Source organism: Oryctolagus cuniculus, chromosome X, assembly GCF_964237555.1.
Source record: "Oryctolagus cuniculus chromosome X, mOryCun1.1, whole genome shotgun sequence".
Taxonomy (NCBI): domain Eukaryota; kingdom Metazoa; phylum Chordata; class Mammalia; order Lagomorpha; family Leporidae; genus Oryctolagus; species Oryctolagus cuniculus.
Genome location: NC_091453.1, coordinates 82,806,844 through 82,828,561, shown reverse-complemented (window position 1 = coordinate 82,828,561; position 21,718 = coordinate 82,806,844). Strand labels below are relative to the sequence as shown.

At 40.2% G+C, this 21,718-nt stretch overlaps 1 protein-coding gene across 13 annotated transcripts in view; it reads right to left on the bottom strand.

Moving 5' to 3' along the window:
- Positions 1-21,718, bottom strand: part of CHRDL1 (chordin like 1) — a 123,594-nt gene that overhangs the window by 4,918 nt on the left and 96,958 nt on the right. For 4 of the 13 annotated variants that reach the window (XM_008272882.4, XM_070066555.1, XM_070066561.1 and 1 more), the window contains exons 8-11: positions 12,750-12,918; positions 9,132-9,341; positions 2,571-2,738; positions 384-473 (exon numbers count right to left, since the gene is read on the bottom strand). In XM_008272882.4, the coding sequence (XP_008271104.2) occupies positions 384-473; positions 2,571-2,738; positions 9,132-9,341; positions 12,750-12,918 (637 nt within the window). Of the gene's footprint in view, positions 1-383; positions 474-2,570; positions 2,739-4,241; positions 4,338-9,131; positions 9,342-12,749; positions 12,919-21,718 lie in introns of all 13 variants that reach the window. The other 9 variants (XM_017349994.3, XM_070066552.1, XM_070066558.1 and 6 more) reach the window with 4 other exon arrangements.

Genomic DNA, 21,718 nt, shown 5'->3' with positions numbered 1-21,718 from the left:
TCTCATCTCCAACACCAGAAGACACAGCCTTCTTGGTGTGACATCTCCACACATATAATAGACTGGGGATCTCGTGAACTTTATTACCAACCCTCTTGCAACTCTGCAATTAGCAGTTTTATTTAAGATATTCAGGAAACCTAAAGTAGCTTATGCTTGGACTCCATGTGGGTTTGTATTCATTATGTCCCAGCTTTTCAGTTCGCATTCTGACAGGCTATTTCCTGCTAAGTCCCTGGAGAACAGCTAGAGCATCCTCTAAAGTTGACACACTGAACATGGCTAATGTTCACTGAGAACACAGCAGGGGCTTTAGCGGGGTCACGACGACACTGAAAACTGGAAGCATCTTTCATAGAGGAGTACAGACAGGTGCCACTTACTCAGGGTTGTCCTGGTCACCAACTTGAAGTGGTGGAGCTCCTCAAACATTCTCTTGGAGATCTTCTCAATATGGAAGTGCTGGAGGATGCCTTGGGCCAAACAAAAAGTGGAACAGGTGGTCAGGCACTCTCTGGCTGCAACCACCAACCCCCTTTCCTGCTTGGATTGAGCCTGTCATCCCGTTACTGGGGCTTATGAGTACTGAGCTGGGCTGTGTAATGTGCTTAACCAGGAACTTGGATGGATCAAGGGTTATAATTGACTCCATTTGTTTCCTTGGCTCCTTGGCCTCCGCTTGGCTTCTCAGAGGGATGGAGATAAGAGAGATAGTGCTACAGATGATGGGACCCCCTCCTAGAGAAAGCCACAAGGAATCAGGCATGGGTGCTGGTTACAGTTTCTGCAGCCAAGGGCAGTATTAGAAATTCCTCCTTTGCCCTAAATCTGGGTAGACTATATCCTTGCCAAACTACTGGGTTGCCCTCCTGGCCAAGCAAGCAGAGCCAGCAGTAGGATCGGAGACAGGTTGTTTGTGTAAATGGAGAAGCCACCCCTGATCCTGAACTTGCTGAAAAGCATATTTTCCTTTGGGAAATATCCACAGCTCCCTTAGCCTTCCTTTATAAAATTATGGGGAGAATTAAAATAGAGTAGGTCCTACACTCTCAACCCTGTTTGAATAGCTTTAATCAGAGTAATAGTTAACCAACCAAAAATTGCCTTGTAGTTAAGGAGCAGCATGCTAGCAGCCCTTAAATAATTCTCAAAAGATCTACAGGGGACAATCTGGAGGAACCCTGGGTTTTTCTCTGGTCATCAAACACAGGCCTTGAGATGACCAGTAGAGGGAACAACAGGCTATTAAGATTGTATACCAAGAAGTTGCAAATCATCCACACATATCTGTAGTGTAGGAAATGCATGGCTATTAATAGTGGGCCCATTTGCTAAGGAAGCCAACAGACCAGTATCTAGTCCCAGTGGACCTGTTGCAATAAGCTAGGGAGTTAGAGATGGCAAATTGGCATGCCTAGGTATAGAACCAACATAAGCGGAGACAAGAAACCTATGTATATTCTAACATATTTTTAAGAAGTTGGAAGGACCATATTCTTTAGAGATAAAAAAGGATGTTGTGAGAAGGGGGAGGGGAAAACCCCCATGAATACTCAAACAGTACTTCTTAAAGTATGTTTCAAGTGCCATATGCATTAGCATTTCCTGCCTATGTGTTAGACTTGCACATGTTTAAACCCTACCTAAGACCTACACATCTCTGAGGTGGAATGAGGTCACTGTATTTTATATCAGCTCCTTGTGCAATCCCAAAGCCCACTAAAGCCTGAGTACTCATAAGCCTTGTGTGGGAGCCAGTAGCAAAAGGCTCAGTAAAATTCAGTATTACTTTCCAGTTGAAATCTCACCTCTATACTTGGACTTCTAGAAAATTTGGCCAGACTCGATCAGCACTAGTCTTCTATCTACAGAATGGTTTGAATGGCTATAGTATATCCATGAACAGAACGTGGCTTGCTATGGTAGTCACTGTGGCTAATCAGAAAAGGAACTGGAAATCATGACTGGGATTGTTTCTCCAGTGAGACTATAATCTTCTTGAGGGCAGGGATGGTGGTTTTAAAATTTCCTTATCCCAGAGTAGATAACATAATTCTATGAATTTAGCTTTGCACGGAATGAATAGGTTTACATATTTACTGGGCTCTGCATTATAACAAATGGCAGACCACAGTTTGGTAACTTAAACCCTGGCTGCACAATGGAATTACCTGTAACTTTTTTTTAAAAAAAGCACCAATACCCTGGCTTCATCCCAAACGAACTAATTAGAATCTCTGTGAGTAGAGTGCGGACATGGGAAAAACAAACAAACAAACAAACAAACAAAACTCTCCCCGATGGTTCTGATGTGTAGCAAGAGTTGGGAATCACTCCTCCAGCTTTTAGGTGTGAGAAAGACAACCTTGGAAAACCCTATGGGTCAATACTTAATCTTTCGCATAGGCCATGATTAAATCTGAGAGGCCATAATTACAACTGTGTTATTTTATAAGAAATTAGAAAAACTCTTGACCCAAACAGAGGATCAGGTTGAAGCAAAATTAAGGTGAGGTTTTTTTCTTCCTTCTATGCTCATGTTACAAAGAAATTAATATTGTCTTACTCACCCTTTCGAATGGTCCAAACGTGGACTTCTACCTGAGGTGGTCTCTCAGTCTCCAGTGCAATTTTTCTAGTAGTCTCCCCATCCTCCATGAACACAGACTCATATACAGGCATCGTTTCTTCTCCACAAAAGTAGCCTTTGCTGTCAAAGCCTTGGCCTGGAAGTTCTTCTGGAATCAGGAAGCAATCAGAGCTTTATTATGGTTTCTAATACTTCAAGTGGACTTCTACATTTATCTATCATGTTGTTCATAACACCACACAATCATTGAAAGGGAACAATCAATAAGAACATTGTTACCAAGACAAGAAATTCCACCCATATTTCATTTGCTCAGTTTAGGCTGTCCCTGAGACAGCCACTAAATCACAAAGGAATATATAACCTTTGGTCAAAGTGCATGTAGCCACCAAATCCATAGTTCTGCAGAACACTGGCCCACAAACCAAACTGGATCCCCCTAGTGCCATCACTGCAAAGTGAACTTTCATGATGAGGAAGCATGTAACCAAGAATAAATCTCTGTGTACTTAAAGGAACACAGGAGTTTTCAGCCCATGTAAGAATCCTACTCTGTCCAGCCTAGTGTTGCCAGGAGAGGCCCATGGAATGGGCTGACAGAGGGCCTGGCTTAACTTCCTTGATATCATTCAGGTACACTTAGAAAACAGTCATGACACTTCTTATGTGCATTTACTTGCCCAAAAGATCGATTCAAATCAGCTTGACATTTCTGAATGCTCTTTGATTTGTCTGTAAGGGGAATGATAATACTGGATCAACACCAGTGCCAAAACCTAGATGTCAAAATAGTCACCTGTATGCTATGCCAAATGAATGGTTGAGAGACACAAAAAATTGGTCAAACTCCTCAACTATGGATCATGTAATGTGTAAAATAAACTGCTGAATTTCAGCTTCTAGGCATAAAGATACCAACCCACCCATATTCCAAATTCTACTCTACCCTCCCCTTTCCTCACCACCCCCCCACCAAAAAAATGTTTCTTTTGGTTATCAGTGAGTTAAGTTTCTCTGAGGGCTTCAAAACCAGCACCCTCTTCAGCTGCATATTTAAAGTGTATACTGAAATCAGGAACAACAAAGAGAAGCCTTGGACATCCTGAAGACTTTGAATATGAGCAGGAGCCATCTGTAAGAATATTTGAATCTTTGAGGACAAAACTGTTGAGTGCTTTGGATCTATGACTCTAATTAGAAATTCACTGTTAGCCAATCAGGCACATGTAGACTAGAAGCTGTAATCAGATTGCTATTGTATGTCTCTTGCTGACCTGATTAGCTTTCCCACCCCACCACCATTTGGCATGAAAAGGACACAACCATAATCTTCTCTTGACAATTCCATGTTGGATTACTCAATTTGTGGATTATCCTAGAATCAAAATTCCTTTCTTTTTTGTCTTTCATTTTAGCAATTTGATTACCCAGTAGGCCAGTCTTTTTGGCAATATGTTAGGTAATTAAGGGATGTGTGCTAGCAGTTTTAAAATGGGGGAGGGAGGAGATGACAGAATGTACAGGGACCTCTATGTATTCAATTCTCATCTTTAGAATAGGAGCCAAGTTAATTTGTCAAACGTTGTTCACCAGCTTAATACTGGCTATGGCTATAACCGATATATGAAATCCATGATGGCACTGGAAGTACCTGTAATATGCTCAAAGTTCTCCCAGTATCCTGAAGAATCATGCTGCACCACCACTCTCTCCTCTCCAAGAGCTGAATGTACTAGACTGGGGGAATCTACAAACAACAAAACCCACTAGTGACTCAACACTGGCTGACACTTGAAAATACTGAGAAGCAAAGTTTGTCTATAGCATGACCTATGCAGCAACATCCTCCTCCATTTTTCACACTCTTCATCTGGAGGCGTGTTCTGATCACTCTATGCTCACATTCTCTTATTTCCTTCCAGGGAAGTAGGCCATGCTTGAAGTCACTTCTGGCCATTATCACTTCCCATGAGAATGTTTGTGTTCTGAGCTCCCCCAGAACTAAAATATTGAGAAACCATTCCTTATGGAAATGATGATGACTGATGAGGGAGATATATTCTCCTTAACCCAGGAAACTTTCAAGTCTTCACCAGGGCTTTTCATGCCATAACATGAAAGGTGTAATTATAGGAATTCCAGGTACAGTGGGTGCTACAGTGGATGTGAGAGGTGAATCGGGGAACCTTCAGGAAGTGGAACTCCTATCTAACCGTGTAAGGGGCCACTGATAGACAAGGCAAGGCCAGTCTCTATCAGAACAAAGGGAAGAGATTGGGTGATTACTGACACCATGAATAAGAGTGTCAATTGTTAAATCAACAACAGGAGTCACTGTGCACTTACTCCCCATGTAGGATCTCTGTCCTTAATGTGTTGTACTTATGTGAATTAACGGTATAACTAGTACTCAAACAATACTTTATACTCTGTGTTTCTGTGTGGATGCAAACTGTTGAAATCTTTACTTAGTATATACTAAATTGATCTTCTGTATATAAAGATAATTGAAAATGAATTTTGATGTGAATGGGATGGGAGAGGGAGTGGGAGATAGGATGGTTGTGGGTGGGAGGGAGGTTATGAGGGGAAAAAGCTGCTATAATCCAAAAGCTGTATTTTGGAAATTTATGTTTATTAAATAAAAGTTTAAAAAAATGAAAAAATTTTAAAAAAAGAACAAAGGGAAGAGAGAGAGGTGAAATTCATGCTCTTTATTTTTGTCTAATTTGCTACTAGAGGAACTTGCAATCACTTGTCACAACAAAACTTCAGACTGGATCACCAGCAAACTTTATCTCTTTTCCTAATCAATATAACCGAATTTAATAATTTTTCTCCACTGATTTTCTTTCCTCCTCAATCCCTTACAGTTTTGTTCCTTTTCATCTGTGTCATGTATCATTTCTTAAAAGGTCAATGATGCCAAGATTATCCCATTTCTTACCCTGATCCCATAATTTAGGGCTCTACTCAAAGATCACCTCTTTAGGGAAGCCTTCTCTGATCAATCTTTTGAAAGTACATCCTGCCTCATTCATTATCTTATGATCCTGTTGGGTTTTCTTCACAGTAGCCATCACCATTGAAAGTTACCTATGGTTTAGATTCAATTCTGTATTTTCTGCTGAAATGTAAGGACCATGAAGGCAGGTAGTCTTTGCCTGCCTTGTTCATCTCTCTATCCTTACTGTATGTGTTTTGCACACAGTAGGCAGAGATTGTTTTGCAGATTGAATGCATGAATAAGTGCATGTCCCCAGATGTTCTTCAGTTTCTTAGTATCTGGAGCAGGTGCCCTGGGCTGTGTGGATAATGAACTTTAGGCAGTGTGACTAGCAGGGATGATTCAACATTCAGACATCCATGTGTGGCCCACTGAGAAACAGATACATAGATTGAGACAGAAACTCTGTCTTTATGTGGTGCCCAAGAAACCCTCTCTCCATATACCTCAGTGGAGTGGGGAAGTGGGGAAAAACAGCTATTTTAGAGAAACCAGTTTAATCGATCAGATTCATCAATGTAGTGTCAGCTGGGATTCTATATGGTGGGGTTTTGAAAATATTTGAGAATCAATAAGAGAGAGGGAGAAAGAGAGGAAGGGGGAGGGATGGAGGAAGGGGCTGGGAGAGAGAGAGAATTGAAAAGCCCCTATTCACTGGCCTACTCCCAAACGCCCACAACAGCTGTGGTAGGTCTGGGCTGGGTCAGGCTGTGGCCAGGAGCCAGGAACTCAATCCATATCTTCCACAGGGATGGCAGGGGCCAAAGCACTTGAGCCATCCATCACTTGCTGCCATCCAGCGTCTGTATAAGCAAGGAACTGGAGTCAGGAGCCAGAGCTGATCCAGATCATGGGTATCACAATCAGCATTTTAACCACTAGGCCATACACCCATCTGTAGAGGGCAGCTTGTAAAAAGTAATTTTTAATATCTTGTCTAATTGCAAAAGGAAGACATGTTTACTATTTAAATTTAGAAAATACAAAAGAGGGAAGGAAATGAGAAGTATCCATAATCTAGTCACTTGAAGATGGTCACTATGAACATTTTGCCATGTGCTCTTCCAGTCTCCTGTCTAGTCTAAGCATATATAAATATTTCCTTTTTAAAACAAAAAGTGGAGTCACAATATATTGTTTTGTACATTGCTCTTCTTAGTTAAAAAATATATCATAGACATGTTTCTGTGCTATTAAATTTTGATTGTTACATTTTGATTTACAATGATTTATAATGGCTATATAATAAGCCACAGTACAAATGTATGAATTATCTAACTATTCCCATATTTGTAGCCCTTTGAAATGTTTCTAATTTTTCACCATTGTAAGCAGCACCCTGAAAACTCTTGTTTACCTACTTTAGTGTATGTCTTTGATTACTTTTTGAGGATTACTAGGAGTTGAATTACTTACCCAAAATTTTTAATAAACATCACCAAGCCAAGAGTACATTTATTGAAAGGGTAATGCCTATTCTGTGTCCTGTTCTTACAAATTTTGATTCTTTCTATGTGAATCACCAGTATCAATAAAATCCTAAGCACACAGTGAAATGGGATTTGGTCTGAAGGATGAGATTTCAATTTGATTGTTACATAGTGAGAAGGTTCATCTTATCCTGGGTAGTTTACGTAACTACTAGTTTTTGTCTGAATGATTGTGTTGTATTCCTTTTTCAACGTTAGGTGTTAGACCCTCGACAGAAAAGAAAATCATATTGGTGGAATTACAAGTGACACTAGATGGTGTGGGGATCCATTGAGATCACAGAGTTGGAAGTCATAATAGGTCATCATGGCTAGGTAGTCACAATGTCCATATTATCCTTAGATTATGCTTTCTTCCTACCCCTAATAGGTCCACTTCCTGATGAATTTTAACGCTCATGTTTTGTATTCCTTATCAGATAGCTCCTATTCTTATGCAGACTCTGTCCCATATTTATCTGTGAAGATGGGGCTCAAAATACTGAGGAAATTTTTGTTTATGCCATAAATTAGTACTTCTCAAACTTTAATGTGCATTAGGATCAATCACATGGGAATCTTGTTAAAATGCAGGTTCTGATGCACTAGTTCTAGGGTAGGGATCTGAGAGTCAGCATTTTTAACTAGCTCTAAGGTGCGGCTGGTCCATGGACCAAACTGAGTATCCAGGACAAAAACTACCCTGGAACTACAGCAGTGAAAGCTTCCCAACCTTTCTGCACGTCAAATGTCACCTAGGATTTAATCTTTTGCAAATTTCAAAGGCCGAGCCATGCTTCAGATAAGTTAAATCATAAACTCTGGGGATGGGACACAGGCATGTTTTAACAATTCTATGGAATTCCAACGTGCAGACAAGATTGGGAACCACTGGCCCACATGAAACTGCTCAATAAATACACATTGACTTTGTGCATGTTTGTCTACTAGTTATGAGAGGTTGCCTAAATTAAAGAAAGACATGATTTAGCTCTCTGTCTACATTTAAAAATGTTTGATTTTCATTTGTGTTTATAAAAATGCTTTGCAGAAGGCATAAGGAATGATAAATTCCTATGCCTGGGAGTGGCTAACTCATTGACTCCTAGAGTGTTGGAGCTGAAAGGCGTTCTGAACCCATCTGTTTTAATCCTCCCATTTTCAGAGAAGGAAATCGAGGCTGAGAGGTTAAGTGACTTTTTCTAGGGCACCCAGGAAAACTGATGTAAGCCAGGGCTACAATCATTGATTATCCATCTGTACTCTGTCACTCCCAATGTTATGGACTACATTTTTTTCTAGCTATGGTTTAAAATTATCATTTGAATAATTAATTTGCCTTTTTTTTTCATAAGTCAACACTTTCCATTGGAAAAGAAAAGTCAATGAGTTGGAAGTTACCAGAGTTCTAGGCTCTGGTTTAAATCATCAACTAGTTTCTCTGACTCTGGGCAAGTCACTTTACTTTATATATCTCAGCTTTCTTATATTTAAAATAGAAATAATATAATTTTAGGAATTTAGTTGAAATGGATCTCAGACATTAATTGCTCTAAACTTTTCATTGTATAGATAAGACTGATGAGGTTCAGGGTGGATATGGCATATTTTTCAAAGTCATGTAGCAATGGACCAGAACCCATTCCCTTCCACTATGACTAATTTTTCTTCCTATCTCAAAAGGGTAATATGCTTTGACTGGGTGGGCAACTGTACTTTGGTGATTTAAATAGTGATATAAATGAAAGGTGTTACTGCTTTTTCTAATAATCATGATAACCTGAATTCTCTACTATTTAGAAATTCAAGGGTAAATCTGACTTTTAGGGCTACATGGGAAGTGTAGCAGATTTAAGCATATTCCTGATATATTTCTTAGTAGCAAATTTCTTTCAAGAAACTATCTTATTAGTCCTTCAAAAGAGGAGAGAATGAAGTTCATTATTTTCAAAACTATTATCATAATTACATGACAAGTTGATTATGTTTCTGATGTTTAAAGAAAGTTAAGAAGGTCTATGTGGAGACCTCAGTCAACCAAAGGCAGGGCCTCCAACCAACGCACCTTTTGCCTTTTTACCTGGACACACCTTGCAGCACTTTCCATCTATTTTCTGAGGATACTTGCAGGGGTATCGACTGGGGCAGTGGATTTTCTTACACTCTTGCTTGGTGACATTACAAGTGCAAAGCACACACTCCACAATGCCAAATGCCCGAAGGTTTGGGTGCCAGGATTCGCCATGGGAGTAAGTCTTTCCATTGGAAACACACACTGGAAGAGAACACAGGACTGGAAATTAAAGGCTAGGGAGCTAAAATGGGTTGCCTAGGCACAGAATGCAGCCTTGAACTGCTTTACACATTAAACTTCCTCTATTTTGCCATGCCGTGGAGACACGCATACAGAGCAGTCTAGGTGACCAGAAACCAATTTGGGCTGCCATGTTCTACTGTTAGCAGCCATTCAAGTTCTTTAACAGCAGCCTCTGGATGGTCACAAAGTATTGTTTTAATGGAAGAATGAATGAACACATGAAAACAGAATTCTATTTATCCTGGGCACCTGAAAAGGAATATCTACTAGAATGCAGTATTACTATCTGTAGTTCCATAGAAGATTTGTATGGCCCAAGTGGATGTGCTCCCAGGAATGAAGATTCTCTAGAGAGATTTACAGTTCAAGGAGGCTAGATGAAAAACTACTACTCTTCCCAAGGGGCCAGTTGTTTTCTGATCCTATAGCAAATCCATCAGAATGTCAAAGGCTATGGGAGTCTGATCCATCCACATAGATGGGTATGAAACTTAATAACATCAGACCTGCTCTCTGACGTGGGAAGGAAGGTGTGAAGACAAGACTGACAGAGAAAGGATCTCAGGTAATTTGTGAAAGGATAGACTTTCATGCCTCTAATCTTGAGGCAGTTTCCTCAGTCTCCCATCGTGCAGTGGCTGTAGTGATTTGGCTCCAGCAAGTTCCTGCCTGCTCTACAGACCTCCTTCTCTGACATTTGTCGAGTGGGAACTGTAGTCACTGGCTCCATGTATGCTGAGATCCTTCTAAGAGCAAGCATCTGGGCTGCAGATCGAGGGTCCCATGAAAGGGAGGGCCACAGGAACATCCTTCCATGCGAATCAACCCAAAGCCCCCCTGGCTCCTACTGTAAGGCTTGGAGCTAAGCTCCTGGATGGGAACTGCATAAGGCTGTGAAGGGGGAGGTCTCGGAATGAGTTTCTGTCCCTTTCTGAGAGTGCTCAGACATTGTGGAGATTTCAAGCCATGACAGTGACCGGGTATGTTTCTCGTTATTCCCCACCACCTCATCACGCCCAGGAAGACCTGTTGGCATCCCAATCAACATCTCCAGGGTGAGTTATATCACTTTAGGTGGGGGTGGGGGTGGGGAATAGCCTCACTTGGGGCTTTTCTAGGAATTGACTAATTTGGCTTCAAGACAACAGCCTCAGGATGAATCACTGGACTAATTTTTTTTTCTCATCAAATCCGTTGGGTCGCATTAAGAAATATGAATGATGTTGGCTGCCATTTCCTATCCTTTGTAAAAGCTTCTAGAGCACTGGACACTCTAACTGGTCAGTCCATGTAAACATTTCCAAGAACTAAAACCAGAGAGACTCCCAACCTTACAGTGAGACAGAATAGACATTTGATACCTAAACTGTGAGGCTCAAGGTGGAAAGGATCACCCCAAGACAGGCCAGATGTGTTGTTCTTTCTCCTTCCCTCACTCATCGTTTCCCTCTCTTCCCCAGACAGTGACACTCCCTTCCACACCATGTGATCAAGTGGGAATATAGTCTGCTTTAAGAAAATTCAGGCAGGATTCAAGCTCACAGTGGCAGAGTCCTATTGCTTCTCTTCTCTGATTCTAACAAGGAACCAAGTAGATGCATTTCAAAGGGCCACATCATTAGCAAGAAAGCTAAGGACTAGGATGAGTCATGCTACGGAGCAGGACAGGCAAGATCCTCTTACACAGTGAGGTTCCTACTCCCCTAAACATTTACAGTAAAGGAACAGGCCCGACTTGATGAGAGACTTTGCAGTGAAATAGGGTGAGATCAGTTTTCTAGAAGGAAACATAGCCTTTTCCTCATCAAGAAATTCTCAAGGTGATTTTGAATCATTCAGCTGGGGAGTTGAGAGCTGGGGGTGGGGACAAGTGGTTCTCCAGTGAACTATAATAGAAAGGTCACTAGAGAACTGATGCATCCAAACTGATGGGGCAGATGAATAAATATAAACCAGCTGGAACTTCTGTAGGATACAGAGACAATCAAGGGATGAGCTTCAGCCCTGAAAATGAAGAGGTCTTGTGGAAATTATGGGATTTAGGATTTTTGAAGTCCACTTCCCTGTCATTTTTTAAGGCTTTGAAATGCTTTCAGAGCAAATGGATTCTATTGGAGGCAATTTAGTATTGGAAATGAATCTGCATGTTTACATAAACTTCCTCCCCCCAATCCCTGATACCATAAATTTGCATCATCAGAATGCCTTGGCAGTTAAAAATAGTAAATTTCAAATTGAACACAGATCAATAGTAAGTATTTCCAATTCTTCTAATACATCACCTTTTTTTTTTATTAAGGGCTTACTTTTGGATGTTCTTTTAAGGCTGTAAGTTTCAAAAGCAATTTAATTTTTTATCTGTAATCTGAAATTTACATCTAACTAGTAACAGATGTGATCAACTCGATTTGGCTTGACTAGCTTTGTTGAGATTTATAGTAGGAGTTCTTTGTAACGGATTGTTTTTCACCCATGTTATTCAATCATTTGGTTTAATAATTTATTACTTTTAACCCATTCATAGAACTGCCTTTGATTTGTTTCTCCTTTAAAGGAAACAAAACATATTTGTGGTTTCATAAAAAGGAACCAGCTGAGCTCTTGCTCTGAAGCGCTGGTTGACAGGATGCCTACGAAATTAAGAAGCAGTCAATTGTTTGATTGAATTTCTCCTCCTTCTACCCCTGCTACCGGGAGGGTGGTAGAGGTCAGAGAATGCTATGTAAGAATAAATAGGGCCACGGGATGTGTGTGGGTGCCTGCTGCAGCCAGTTGGTCAGCTGAGTGGGCTGCACGTCGGCATTAACCTGATTGGTCTTTCTGGTACTGAGCCAGGATTACTCATTTGTAAGGACAATCCCCTCATATGCTATGCATTGAACCAGAATTTCTGAATGTACGCCCAGGAATACATATGTTTAACAAGAGCCCCAGGGGAATCTGGATGTGCGGAGGTGTGAGAATGGCTATTTTTAAAGGTATGGATAAGAGCTTCAGAAGTGTCTGGCACCGAGTCCCTTTGGATATTGGGTTCCTTACTGGGAAATAAACAACCTCTCATTCTGTTAAAGACCCAAGGAATTTTCTCAAATGAGCTCCAACCCCCAGGACTGACAGAAAATGATGGAAGCTGATTCCTAAGCACAAAGGAGACTTGATTGTGCTCTTCTGGGTGCTTACAGGGAGCTCCTAAGATTCCCCTGGTGTCACTTGTCCATGCTCGCTTGTAGACTCCATGGTGAGCTATCCACAGGTGAATATGCAACATCCATGGGAGAAATGCTGGTTTCTTAGCTCTAGCCCTCTAAGGACTAGCATAGCTGAAGCCCCGATATGGAAGCAGAATGAAAAGGGGATGCCTCTTACCTTGTCCATGCTTGTGTTTGTTGTTGATGACAATCTGCACAATGGTCCCTGACGCTTGCTGGGAATCCATAAGAGCTCCCCGGTGGCTTCTGGCCCCTGGAAAGCGGGGCAGACCTCCGGCTTGTCGACTTGGTGGAGGATCATAGTGAGAACGGTGATAAGAATGTCTCTGTAAAACGACCAGAAAAAAAAAAAAACAGATCAATGAGATTACAGAGACTGCGTTATATACATTAGAAGCCATGTGATGATTCTGATGTATAATAGTGAGTATGGAACTGAACTGTATATCTACCTACAGTAATAGAAAAGGAATGTGATCATATAAAACAGCCCTGGAGGGATTCCAATTCAGTCCCATCAAGGTGGCATGTACCATTGCCATCTCACTATTCCAGGTGATCAATTTCCGTTCACAATTGATCATAATGAAAGGACTAAGAGTCAAAGGGATCACATAAACAAGACTAGTGTCTGCTAATACTAACTGATAGAATAAAAAAGGGGAGAACGATCCAACATGGGAAGCGAGATACACAGCAGACTCATAGAATGGCGGATGTCCTAAACAGCACTCTGGCCTCAGAATCAGCCCTAAAGGCATTCGGATCCGGCTGAAAAGCCCATGAGAGTATTTCAGGCATGGAAAGCCAAAACACTCTGGCAAAAAAAAATGACCTAAATGAAAGATCTCTGTGAGTGAGATCCCAGTGGAAAGAACAGGTCTTCAAAGAAGGAGGTACCTTTCTCTGAAGGGAGGAGAGAACTTCCACTTTGACTATGACCTTGTCTAAATAAGATAAGAGTCGGTGAACTCAAAAGGCTTCCATAGCCTTGGAAACTCATGACTAGAGCCTAGGGAGATTTCTGATGCCTTAAACAAGAGTGTCAATTGTTAAGTCAACAACAGGAGTCACTGTGCACTTACTCCTCATGTAGGATCTCTGTCCTTAATGTGCTGTACATTGTGATTTAATGCTATAACGAGTACTCAAACAGTATGTTTCACTTTGTGTTTCTATGTGGGTGCAAACCGTTGAAATCTTTACTTAATGTATACTACACTGATCTTCTGTATATAAAGAAAATTGAAAATGAATCTTGATATGAATGGAAGGGGAGAGAGAGAGCGGGAAAGGGGAGGGCTGCGGGTGGGAGGGAAGTCATTGGCGGGGGGGGGGGGGAAGCCATTATAATCCATAAGCTGTACTTTGGAAATTTATATTCATTAAATAAAAGTTAAAAATAAATAAATAAAAAAAAGCAGCCCTGGAAATAAGGTGAGTTTTTCTCTCGTCTGCAGATAGGACTAGGTTCACAAATTCCTGTGGAAGAAAACGATCAAAACAGCTACAGTGTCCTTCCTGTTCTCAAGACTCTCACACTCAGTTTAAGTGTTAATGGGCCAGTGCTGTGGTGTACCAGGTAAAGCGGCTGCCTGTGACACTGGCATCCCATATGGGTGATAGTTCAAGTCCTGAATGCTCTACTTCCAATACAGCTCCCTGCAAATGGCCTGGGAAAATCAGTCGAAGGTGGCCCAAGTATCTGGGCCCCTGCTACCCATGTGGGAGACCCAGATAAAGCTCCTGGCTCCTGTCTTCAGCCTGGCTCAGCCCTGGCCACTGCAAATGTCTGGGCAATATACCAGCAGATGGAATCTCTCTCTCTCTCTCTCCCTCTCCCTCTCTCTGTAACTCAGATTTTCAAACAAATAAATAACTCTTTTTTATTATTATATTTATTTGAAAGGCAGAGTTATAGAGAGAGGGAGAGACAGAGAGAAAGGTTTTCCATCCACTGGTTCACTGCCCAGATGGCCGCAAAGGCCAGAGCTGCGCCAATCCAAAGCCAGGAGCAAGGAGCCTCCTCCAGGTCTCCCACATGGGTGCAGGGCCCAAGGACTTGGGCCATCTTCTACTGCTTTCCCAGGCCACAGCAGAGAGCTGGATCAGAAGAGGAGCAGCCAGAACATGAACCGGCGCCTAAATGGGATGCTGGTGCCACAGGCAGAGGTTTAACCTACTGTGCCTTAGTGCTGGCCCCTAAATAAATCTTTAAAAGATAAAAAGAGTTAAGAGGGCATTCTACAGTACAAGGCAGACGGAGACAGAGGCCACAAGAGAAGTATAAAGTGTGTGCAAATTAGGACGACAAAGGTTGCTAGACAGGGAGGGTTTGTGACCTGGGCCATGAAAAGTGGGTAGGCTTTTACAGGCAGAGATTGTTGAAGAATATTCCAGTGAGAGGTTTCCAAGTTGTGAAGGTGTAACAGAGAACATAGAGCCCATAAAAGGGAACGGTTGAAGGATAACATTCCAAAAGGGGGTTGGAGCCAGATCATGGAGGACTTTAAATGACAGGCTGAGGAGTGAGGACTTTATTTGGTAAGCAAGAGTGGGGGGGGGGGGTGGTGGTAGAAGTCTTGGAGGAATTTTTTTTAAGTAGTTAAGTAACTTGATCAGGACTGTTTCAAAGCATTGAACCGTGATGATGTGTAGCATGAACTGGTTAGGAGAAAAAGATAGAAAGTCAAGTATAGTCCGGTAAGGTGTTCTGAGACTCTAACCACAGGCAACAGCGTAAGATCACACAGAGGGCAGAGCTGCCCTAGAGAGTTTATGGATAATAGAGTTGACAGTCCACCAGCATATTAGGATGTAAGTTCAGCAGAGCTAATGACTTTGTTTTGTTCACTGCTATATCTCCAGTGCTTAGAAGTGTCCAGAATGCAGAAGGGACTCAGCTAATACTTGGTGAATGAATGAAACTACGGTTCCTAAGGAAGGCTTACAGTCTTGTAGTACCAACCACTGCTCTTGCAACAAGGGTTCAAGAGACATCATGTGTTCACTGTTCTGCCACTCACCCCTATCCTAGAAGCTGAAAGAGGCTGAGGGTAGAGAAGCGTGAATGAAAACAGAAGAGAACATTAAGGCTTAAAGCCAAACAGCATTGTGATCCAGGAGCAATCCTTAGGGGTAAAAGAGGGATAACTCAGTAAAATATCGGTCACAGGCAATTAAAAGGGGGAGATCCTTCTCCATTTCTTTCTGTCTTGCCTTTTTTCTTTTAGTTTTTGAGATAACATATCCTAAAATCACATTACAATAAAAAAGCTTAATATTTCACTGAATAAGAAGTTTAATAGTAGAAAGCAAAAGGACCCTAGTTTAGTGGGGATATAGACCAAGACTATAAACAATATTTGAATGGGAAAATGACCAATTCACTCATATACAGTAAATTTTAAAGTAATCACAGATCATTAAAACTATAGTAGTATAACATTCCTAACCATTGGTTTGGCAAAGGTATAAAAGTTTTATAAACCATGTTTGCATCAATACTGATATGCACAGATATTTATTAAAGTGGGAGGGAGGAAGAGAATATCAGTATGTTCTTAGAATTGTATCTGCAAATCACATTGAATTCAATTAGTTAAAAGCTAATTAAATTAAGATTTAAAAAAGATTAAAAACATTGAGAAATATGAAGCAAATATGGGTATTTTATCTGAGTAGTAACTATAATTAATTCTCTACTTTTACTATTTGTCTTTGCTTGAAATATTTTCCTAGGTAAAAGTTTATGTTTTAAATTTTTTAAAAATTATTAATTGAAAATTTGAAATAAAATTCGTTACACTTTTAAAATCTAATGTAGTCATAAAATTATGTAAAAGTGGAAATGTATGTCTCTAAAAATGGAAGATTGAGGATTTTATTTCATGTGTAAATTATGACAGAAATTTATATTTGATAAATAAGTGTTTGTTAGAAATGTTAATAAATATTTTGCAAAAATCTTTTATGTCTTATATAAATTGAAAAACCGGTACATACAAAATTGTAAAAATATGTACAAGTGATACATTACTTTCTCTTCCATTTGTCACTTGATGGTCACTTGTGAATTTCATTTGAATTTGCAGAACATGCAGACCCAAATATACATACTTTTCTAATTAAATAAAATGAAATGGAGAGATCATTACATTAACTGGCAGAAATAGCAGGGAAACTTGGGAAGATGGTTATGAGGGCCTCTAATCCTATCATTCCATAAAACATTTATTAAAATTATGCACCATAGACACACCTGTTGCAAGCTCAGCTTTGGAAACTATTATTATTCTCCTGGTAAGAGGGAAGAGTGAATAGGAGTTAGAGTAAGGGGACCTTTTCAGCCTTCAAAAAAGAACATTATTCTCTATTTTAGAAGAGCCCTTGCTATGGCATTGCTATTAAAAAACCACACAAATAAGAATTTGCATGAATTTTTTGTCATGCACTCAGACAGGATTCTCAGTGCAAATATTTTTTATTCCCACAACGGCTTGAATGTCTTTTTCTGCCATGATCACTCACATTCCACAAAGGCCATTACAAATTGTTCTGTCCTTTCTGGAGTTTGGCAACGTTTTACTAAAGGAACACAGAAAGGAAAGTTTGTGTGTTGTGTGTCCTACTGATATTAAAATCAAGTAGTTCGATAGAATTGGAGAGGGAAGGTCACTGACCCAGGATAAGTTGCAAGTACAAGAAGTTCTCTGATTCACGATGGTGAGCACGAAAGGAAATGCTATGCTTCAGCACCAGGACACATGGGAAGGGTTGGAATAGGATTCAAGCCTCCACCCTCCCCCCACCAACAAAATAAAAGCCTCGGGAATTTTGATCACAGGCTCTGTCATAAACCACCTTGCCCCTCCACAACCTTGTCTTGTCGAAATTTTTTATTTTACAGAGAAACTGACAGCAGAGAGGAGAGGTGATGTATTCAGGACGACAATGAAAATTGAAGTTTTGGAGATGGTAGAAGACTAGAAGTGGGAGACAAAGAGAGAGGAAGATGAACAGAAGGCAGAAGAGGAAGATGACAGAAGAAAAGTGTAAAAGAGAATGCCCCTAGCAAACTGGCTAAAAACTGTGACAAAGAGAAGTTCTTTCAGATAGATGAAACACTTTTTTAAAAGTTTGTAGGGATTGGAGCTAAAAGATAAGTTTATGTTCATGTAAAGATGTTTGAAATCCATGCACACAAAGGGTTTTTTAAAAAAAACTCAGGGAATATGCATATTATGAATAAACTCTGCATGGCTTTCAAATTTTTGCATCAACAGAAATTTATCTTTGAATTTGATTTTCCATGAACTTTTTGAAGTCCCCTCCTAGAACTTTAGCCACAGTGTTCACAGCCACATACACCAGTGTTTCTCCAACTTGGCTGCACACCAGAATCACCTGGGGAGTTGTAAAACATGCTGGTGCTGGGGCTGGCACTGTGGCATAGTAGGTAAAGCTTCCTCCTGCAGTGCTGGCATCCCATATGGGTGCTGGTTCCAGTCCCAGCTGTTCCACTTCTGACACAGCTCCCTACTAATGCACCTGGGGAAGCAGTGGAAAATGGCCCAAGTTCTTGGGCCCCTGCACCCACGTGGAAGATCTGGAAGCTCCTGGCTCCTGGCTTCGGATCAGCTCAGCTCCAGCCATTGTGGCCATTTGCGGAGTGAACCAGTGGATGGAAGACCTCTCTCTCTCTCTCTCTCTCTCTCTCTGTGTGTGTGTGTGTGTGTGTGTGTGTCTGCCTAACTCTCCCTTTCAAATAAATAAAATAAATCTTAAAAAAAAATATGCTGGTGTCTGGGTTCCACTCCCAGAGATGTTGATGTAACTGGTCTTGGGTGAGGCCTGGGCATCAGGATGTTTTTAAAATACTCCATGGAGGTTAATTTGAATCTTGACAAGAAGAATCTGTTTTGGGGTGGGGTTAGTCTCTGGTATGTGATTTTGACTCAAGTGCAATGGCTCTTTTAGTCACTCCCCCAAACAATTGAAAGAGGTTTACTAGGGGCAATTCTGACCTGGTCACTTAGAGCAAAGGGGAAAAAAAGCTTTTGGACCTGTAAGTGAAACTGGAGCTTATCTTAAAAAACCAGCTGCAAATAGGCTGCTGGAGACAGCAGGTCAAAATCAGTTAGTTAGAAATGACCACAGAGCTGGACTTTGCTTTATTTTGCTTGGTATTTTCATATTTTTTGATTTACTGACTGGAAGCACTGAAAAGTAGGGAGCTTTGTGATTCTGAGATTGTACTAGAAATTTGCAAGGTGTTACCATCAGAGGAAACCGGACAAAGGTATACAGGATGTCTCTGTGTTTTCATTTAAAGTTTTTAAATGTCTTTTGTGTATCTTTGGAATGTATGCTAATCCACACATCCATGAAAACGTTGTATATTAGTCACCACTAACCTAGGACTATTCCCAGTTGTAAAACAACTAGGCCAGTTTCCTTCCCCAGTCATTGTTCTGACAATGTGAATCAGACATGGATGTTTATGTTTCAGGTTATGTGTATCCCCAAATCCTTCAATCTTCTGATGGTAAACTTCAGTGTAATCTACTGGGGGTAGCAGTCAAAATTTGGCTGTTGTCCAAAACAAAATTATGCTTGCTTTCATGATTTGGCTTTCTATTTCTCCCTCATGACATACAACACACACACACACACACACACACACACACACCACCTTCCCTAATGACACAAACACCAATGCTTGTGAAATTACAACCTAGGAATCAATAAAAAATATTTCAAATTTTCACAATAGAATCGTATCTGAACCATGATTCCCCTTCCTGCACACTTTGTAAGACTTGTTGAGATGATGGTTTTCAGCCCCCTTGGCAAAATAAAAACCAATCATCTGTGTTTCTGTTGTATTGAGGTTTTGATGGGTCTCTATAAATAGGAACAGTATACAAAAAGAAAAATCTACTGGATAGGAAACATGTTGGTAGGGCTGTCTTTGTTTTCTCCCACACAGGAAGTTGGGCCTGCAAAGGATATTCAGAAGGGATTCTCCTATCTTCTCATTTAAGGTTTGTCAAGATCAAACAACAAATCTGAAGAGCTTCTTGCTGATTCAAAACAAATTCCTGTGCATTAAAATTAATGGAAACCTCCTCCCCACCCCTACCACTACATAAATTTTGATCAACCTTCTACACCCACTCATTCAGCACATATTTATTGAGTGCTTACTATGTGCCAGTTACATATTTTTCCATTACTAAAGATGCTATTTATTATTCAAATCATATCCCACAATATCCATCCCTTTTAGAACAAAAGGAAATATTTATTTATAATAAAGTGGAACCATCTGGCCATTTTGGTCTACCAGGGCCAAATGTTTGTTTTTAAAGATAGGTTTCAAACACTTGAAAATCAATAACTATTTCAAGGTTTGTGCTCTGTACCTGACCTCTATTTGCTTCAGGAAGTCCTGGATTAAGTCAAGCCCTGTGACAGCAGGTTAGGAAGAAAAATGAAGATGAGAAGCAAGGGATGGAGTTATGGGCCATGTAAAATAAAGCCAAAAAGAAAGGATAGCTAAAAGTATTACCATCAAGACCACTGAGGTGGCCACAGTGCTTAGTGTGGGAACATCTTTAGGAGCAAAGCATATAGTATATGGTAACTGAGCCCTAAACTTGGTTTAGAAAGACATCTGGTTAACAGCCACTAATTTAGCCACTCTCAACTTCCTCCCACAATAAAAAAAAGTGGAGCTGAGAAAAGAGGAAACTCACAACACACAAAAAATGAGGCTGACATCATATCTTTTAAGGATCTGGAAGGAATCTCATTTACTATAAAGCAAAAGAGCTATATGGAGAAAATCTTTTCTTGAGGTCTATATTAGCCAGAGAATGGGGAAGACTACCCTCTCTTGTGGAATACTTTTTTGATATGTTCAGAACAATGATCTCCACTGCCCTCACAATCCTTCAACATTCATTCAGAAACAGCAAGGTCCAGAACATAACATTGCTAGAGAGTAAAGCAAATAGAAATTACTCCATCTCACAGATGAAACTTTGGGTTGGGTGTTGGCAAGATAGGGCATACAAGTCAGAAACAGCCCATGTGATGACCAGGAACCCAAATTAAGCAACATGGTGATGTTTGTCTTAGTCATTTGATAGGAACAGTATACAGAAAGAACAGTGTATTGGATGAGAAATGTAGTAATGGTATCACCTCTCAATCCCTCCCCCACACCCTCACTATCCTTAGGCCTGACCCATAACTCCCTAGACTCCTGCTTCATATCCAATGCTTGCTGAGAACTAGTTCCTAAAAGTTTAGAAAAATCATTTAAATTTAATTGACTATAAAATTAATACATGCTTATGGAAAAGCATGAAATAATAATTAAGAGTAAAGTAAAAAGTCAAAGTCTATCTTCCCTCCTGCCCTCTTCTACCCTTTTTGAGTACCACCTTTAACATGTTGGTATGTGACCTCCCAGATCTTCTTGATACATGCTTACATATACATGCACACATTTTTTATGTAAGAAAATGACAGCAAAAATTTTCATTCTGAACCTCATTTTGTTATATATTATATCTTGAGGCTGGCTCCACTTTACTACATTTGGATGTACCATATTCTTTTTAATAATAACTTCACAGTGTCCACTGAATTGAGTGTCTTTAACAAAGCCCTTATTAATAGACATTTATGTTGTCTCCATTTTTTGCTCTTGTTAAAATAATGTTACAATGAAGTTCCTTACAGTGCTTTTCTACAAAGGTGTGATGAACACTTGTTTATGTGCAATGAACACTTATTCATATATTATAGCATTTTATAAGTCCTTTAAGTAAGATAGATTCTTTGTAATGGAATATTTCTTGTTCAGATTTTAAGAAGTTGAAATGTAACTTATTTTTAACATGTATTTTTTAGAGAAGGGTTCTATTTTGTCAATTACTTCAAAATACAAAGAAACAAAAGATATTATTACTATACATACAGAGATGCTTACTTGTGAGGCTTGGTCTGAGATTAATGCTAACAACAGAAATGAGACATCGTAGAGTAAAGGGAGAAGAATCTGACCACCTTTCCTTTCTCCCAATTATCTGACTGAGGCCTAGGGTTTAGGAG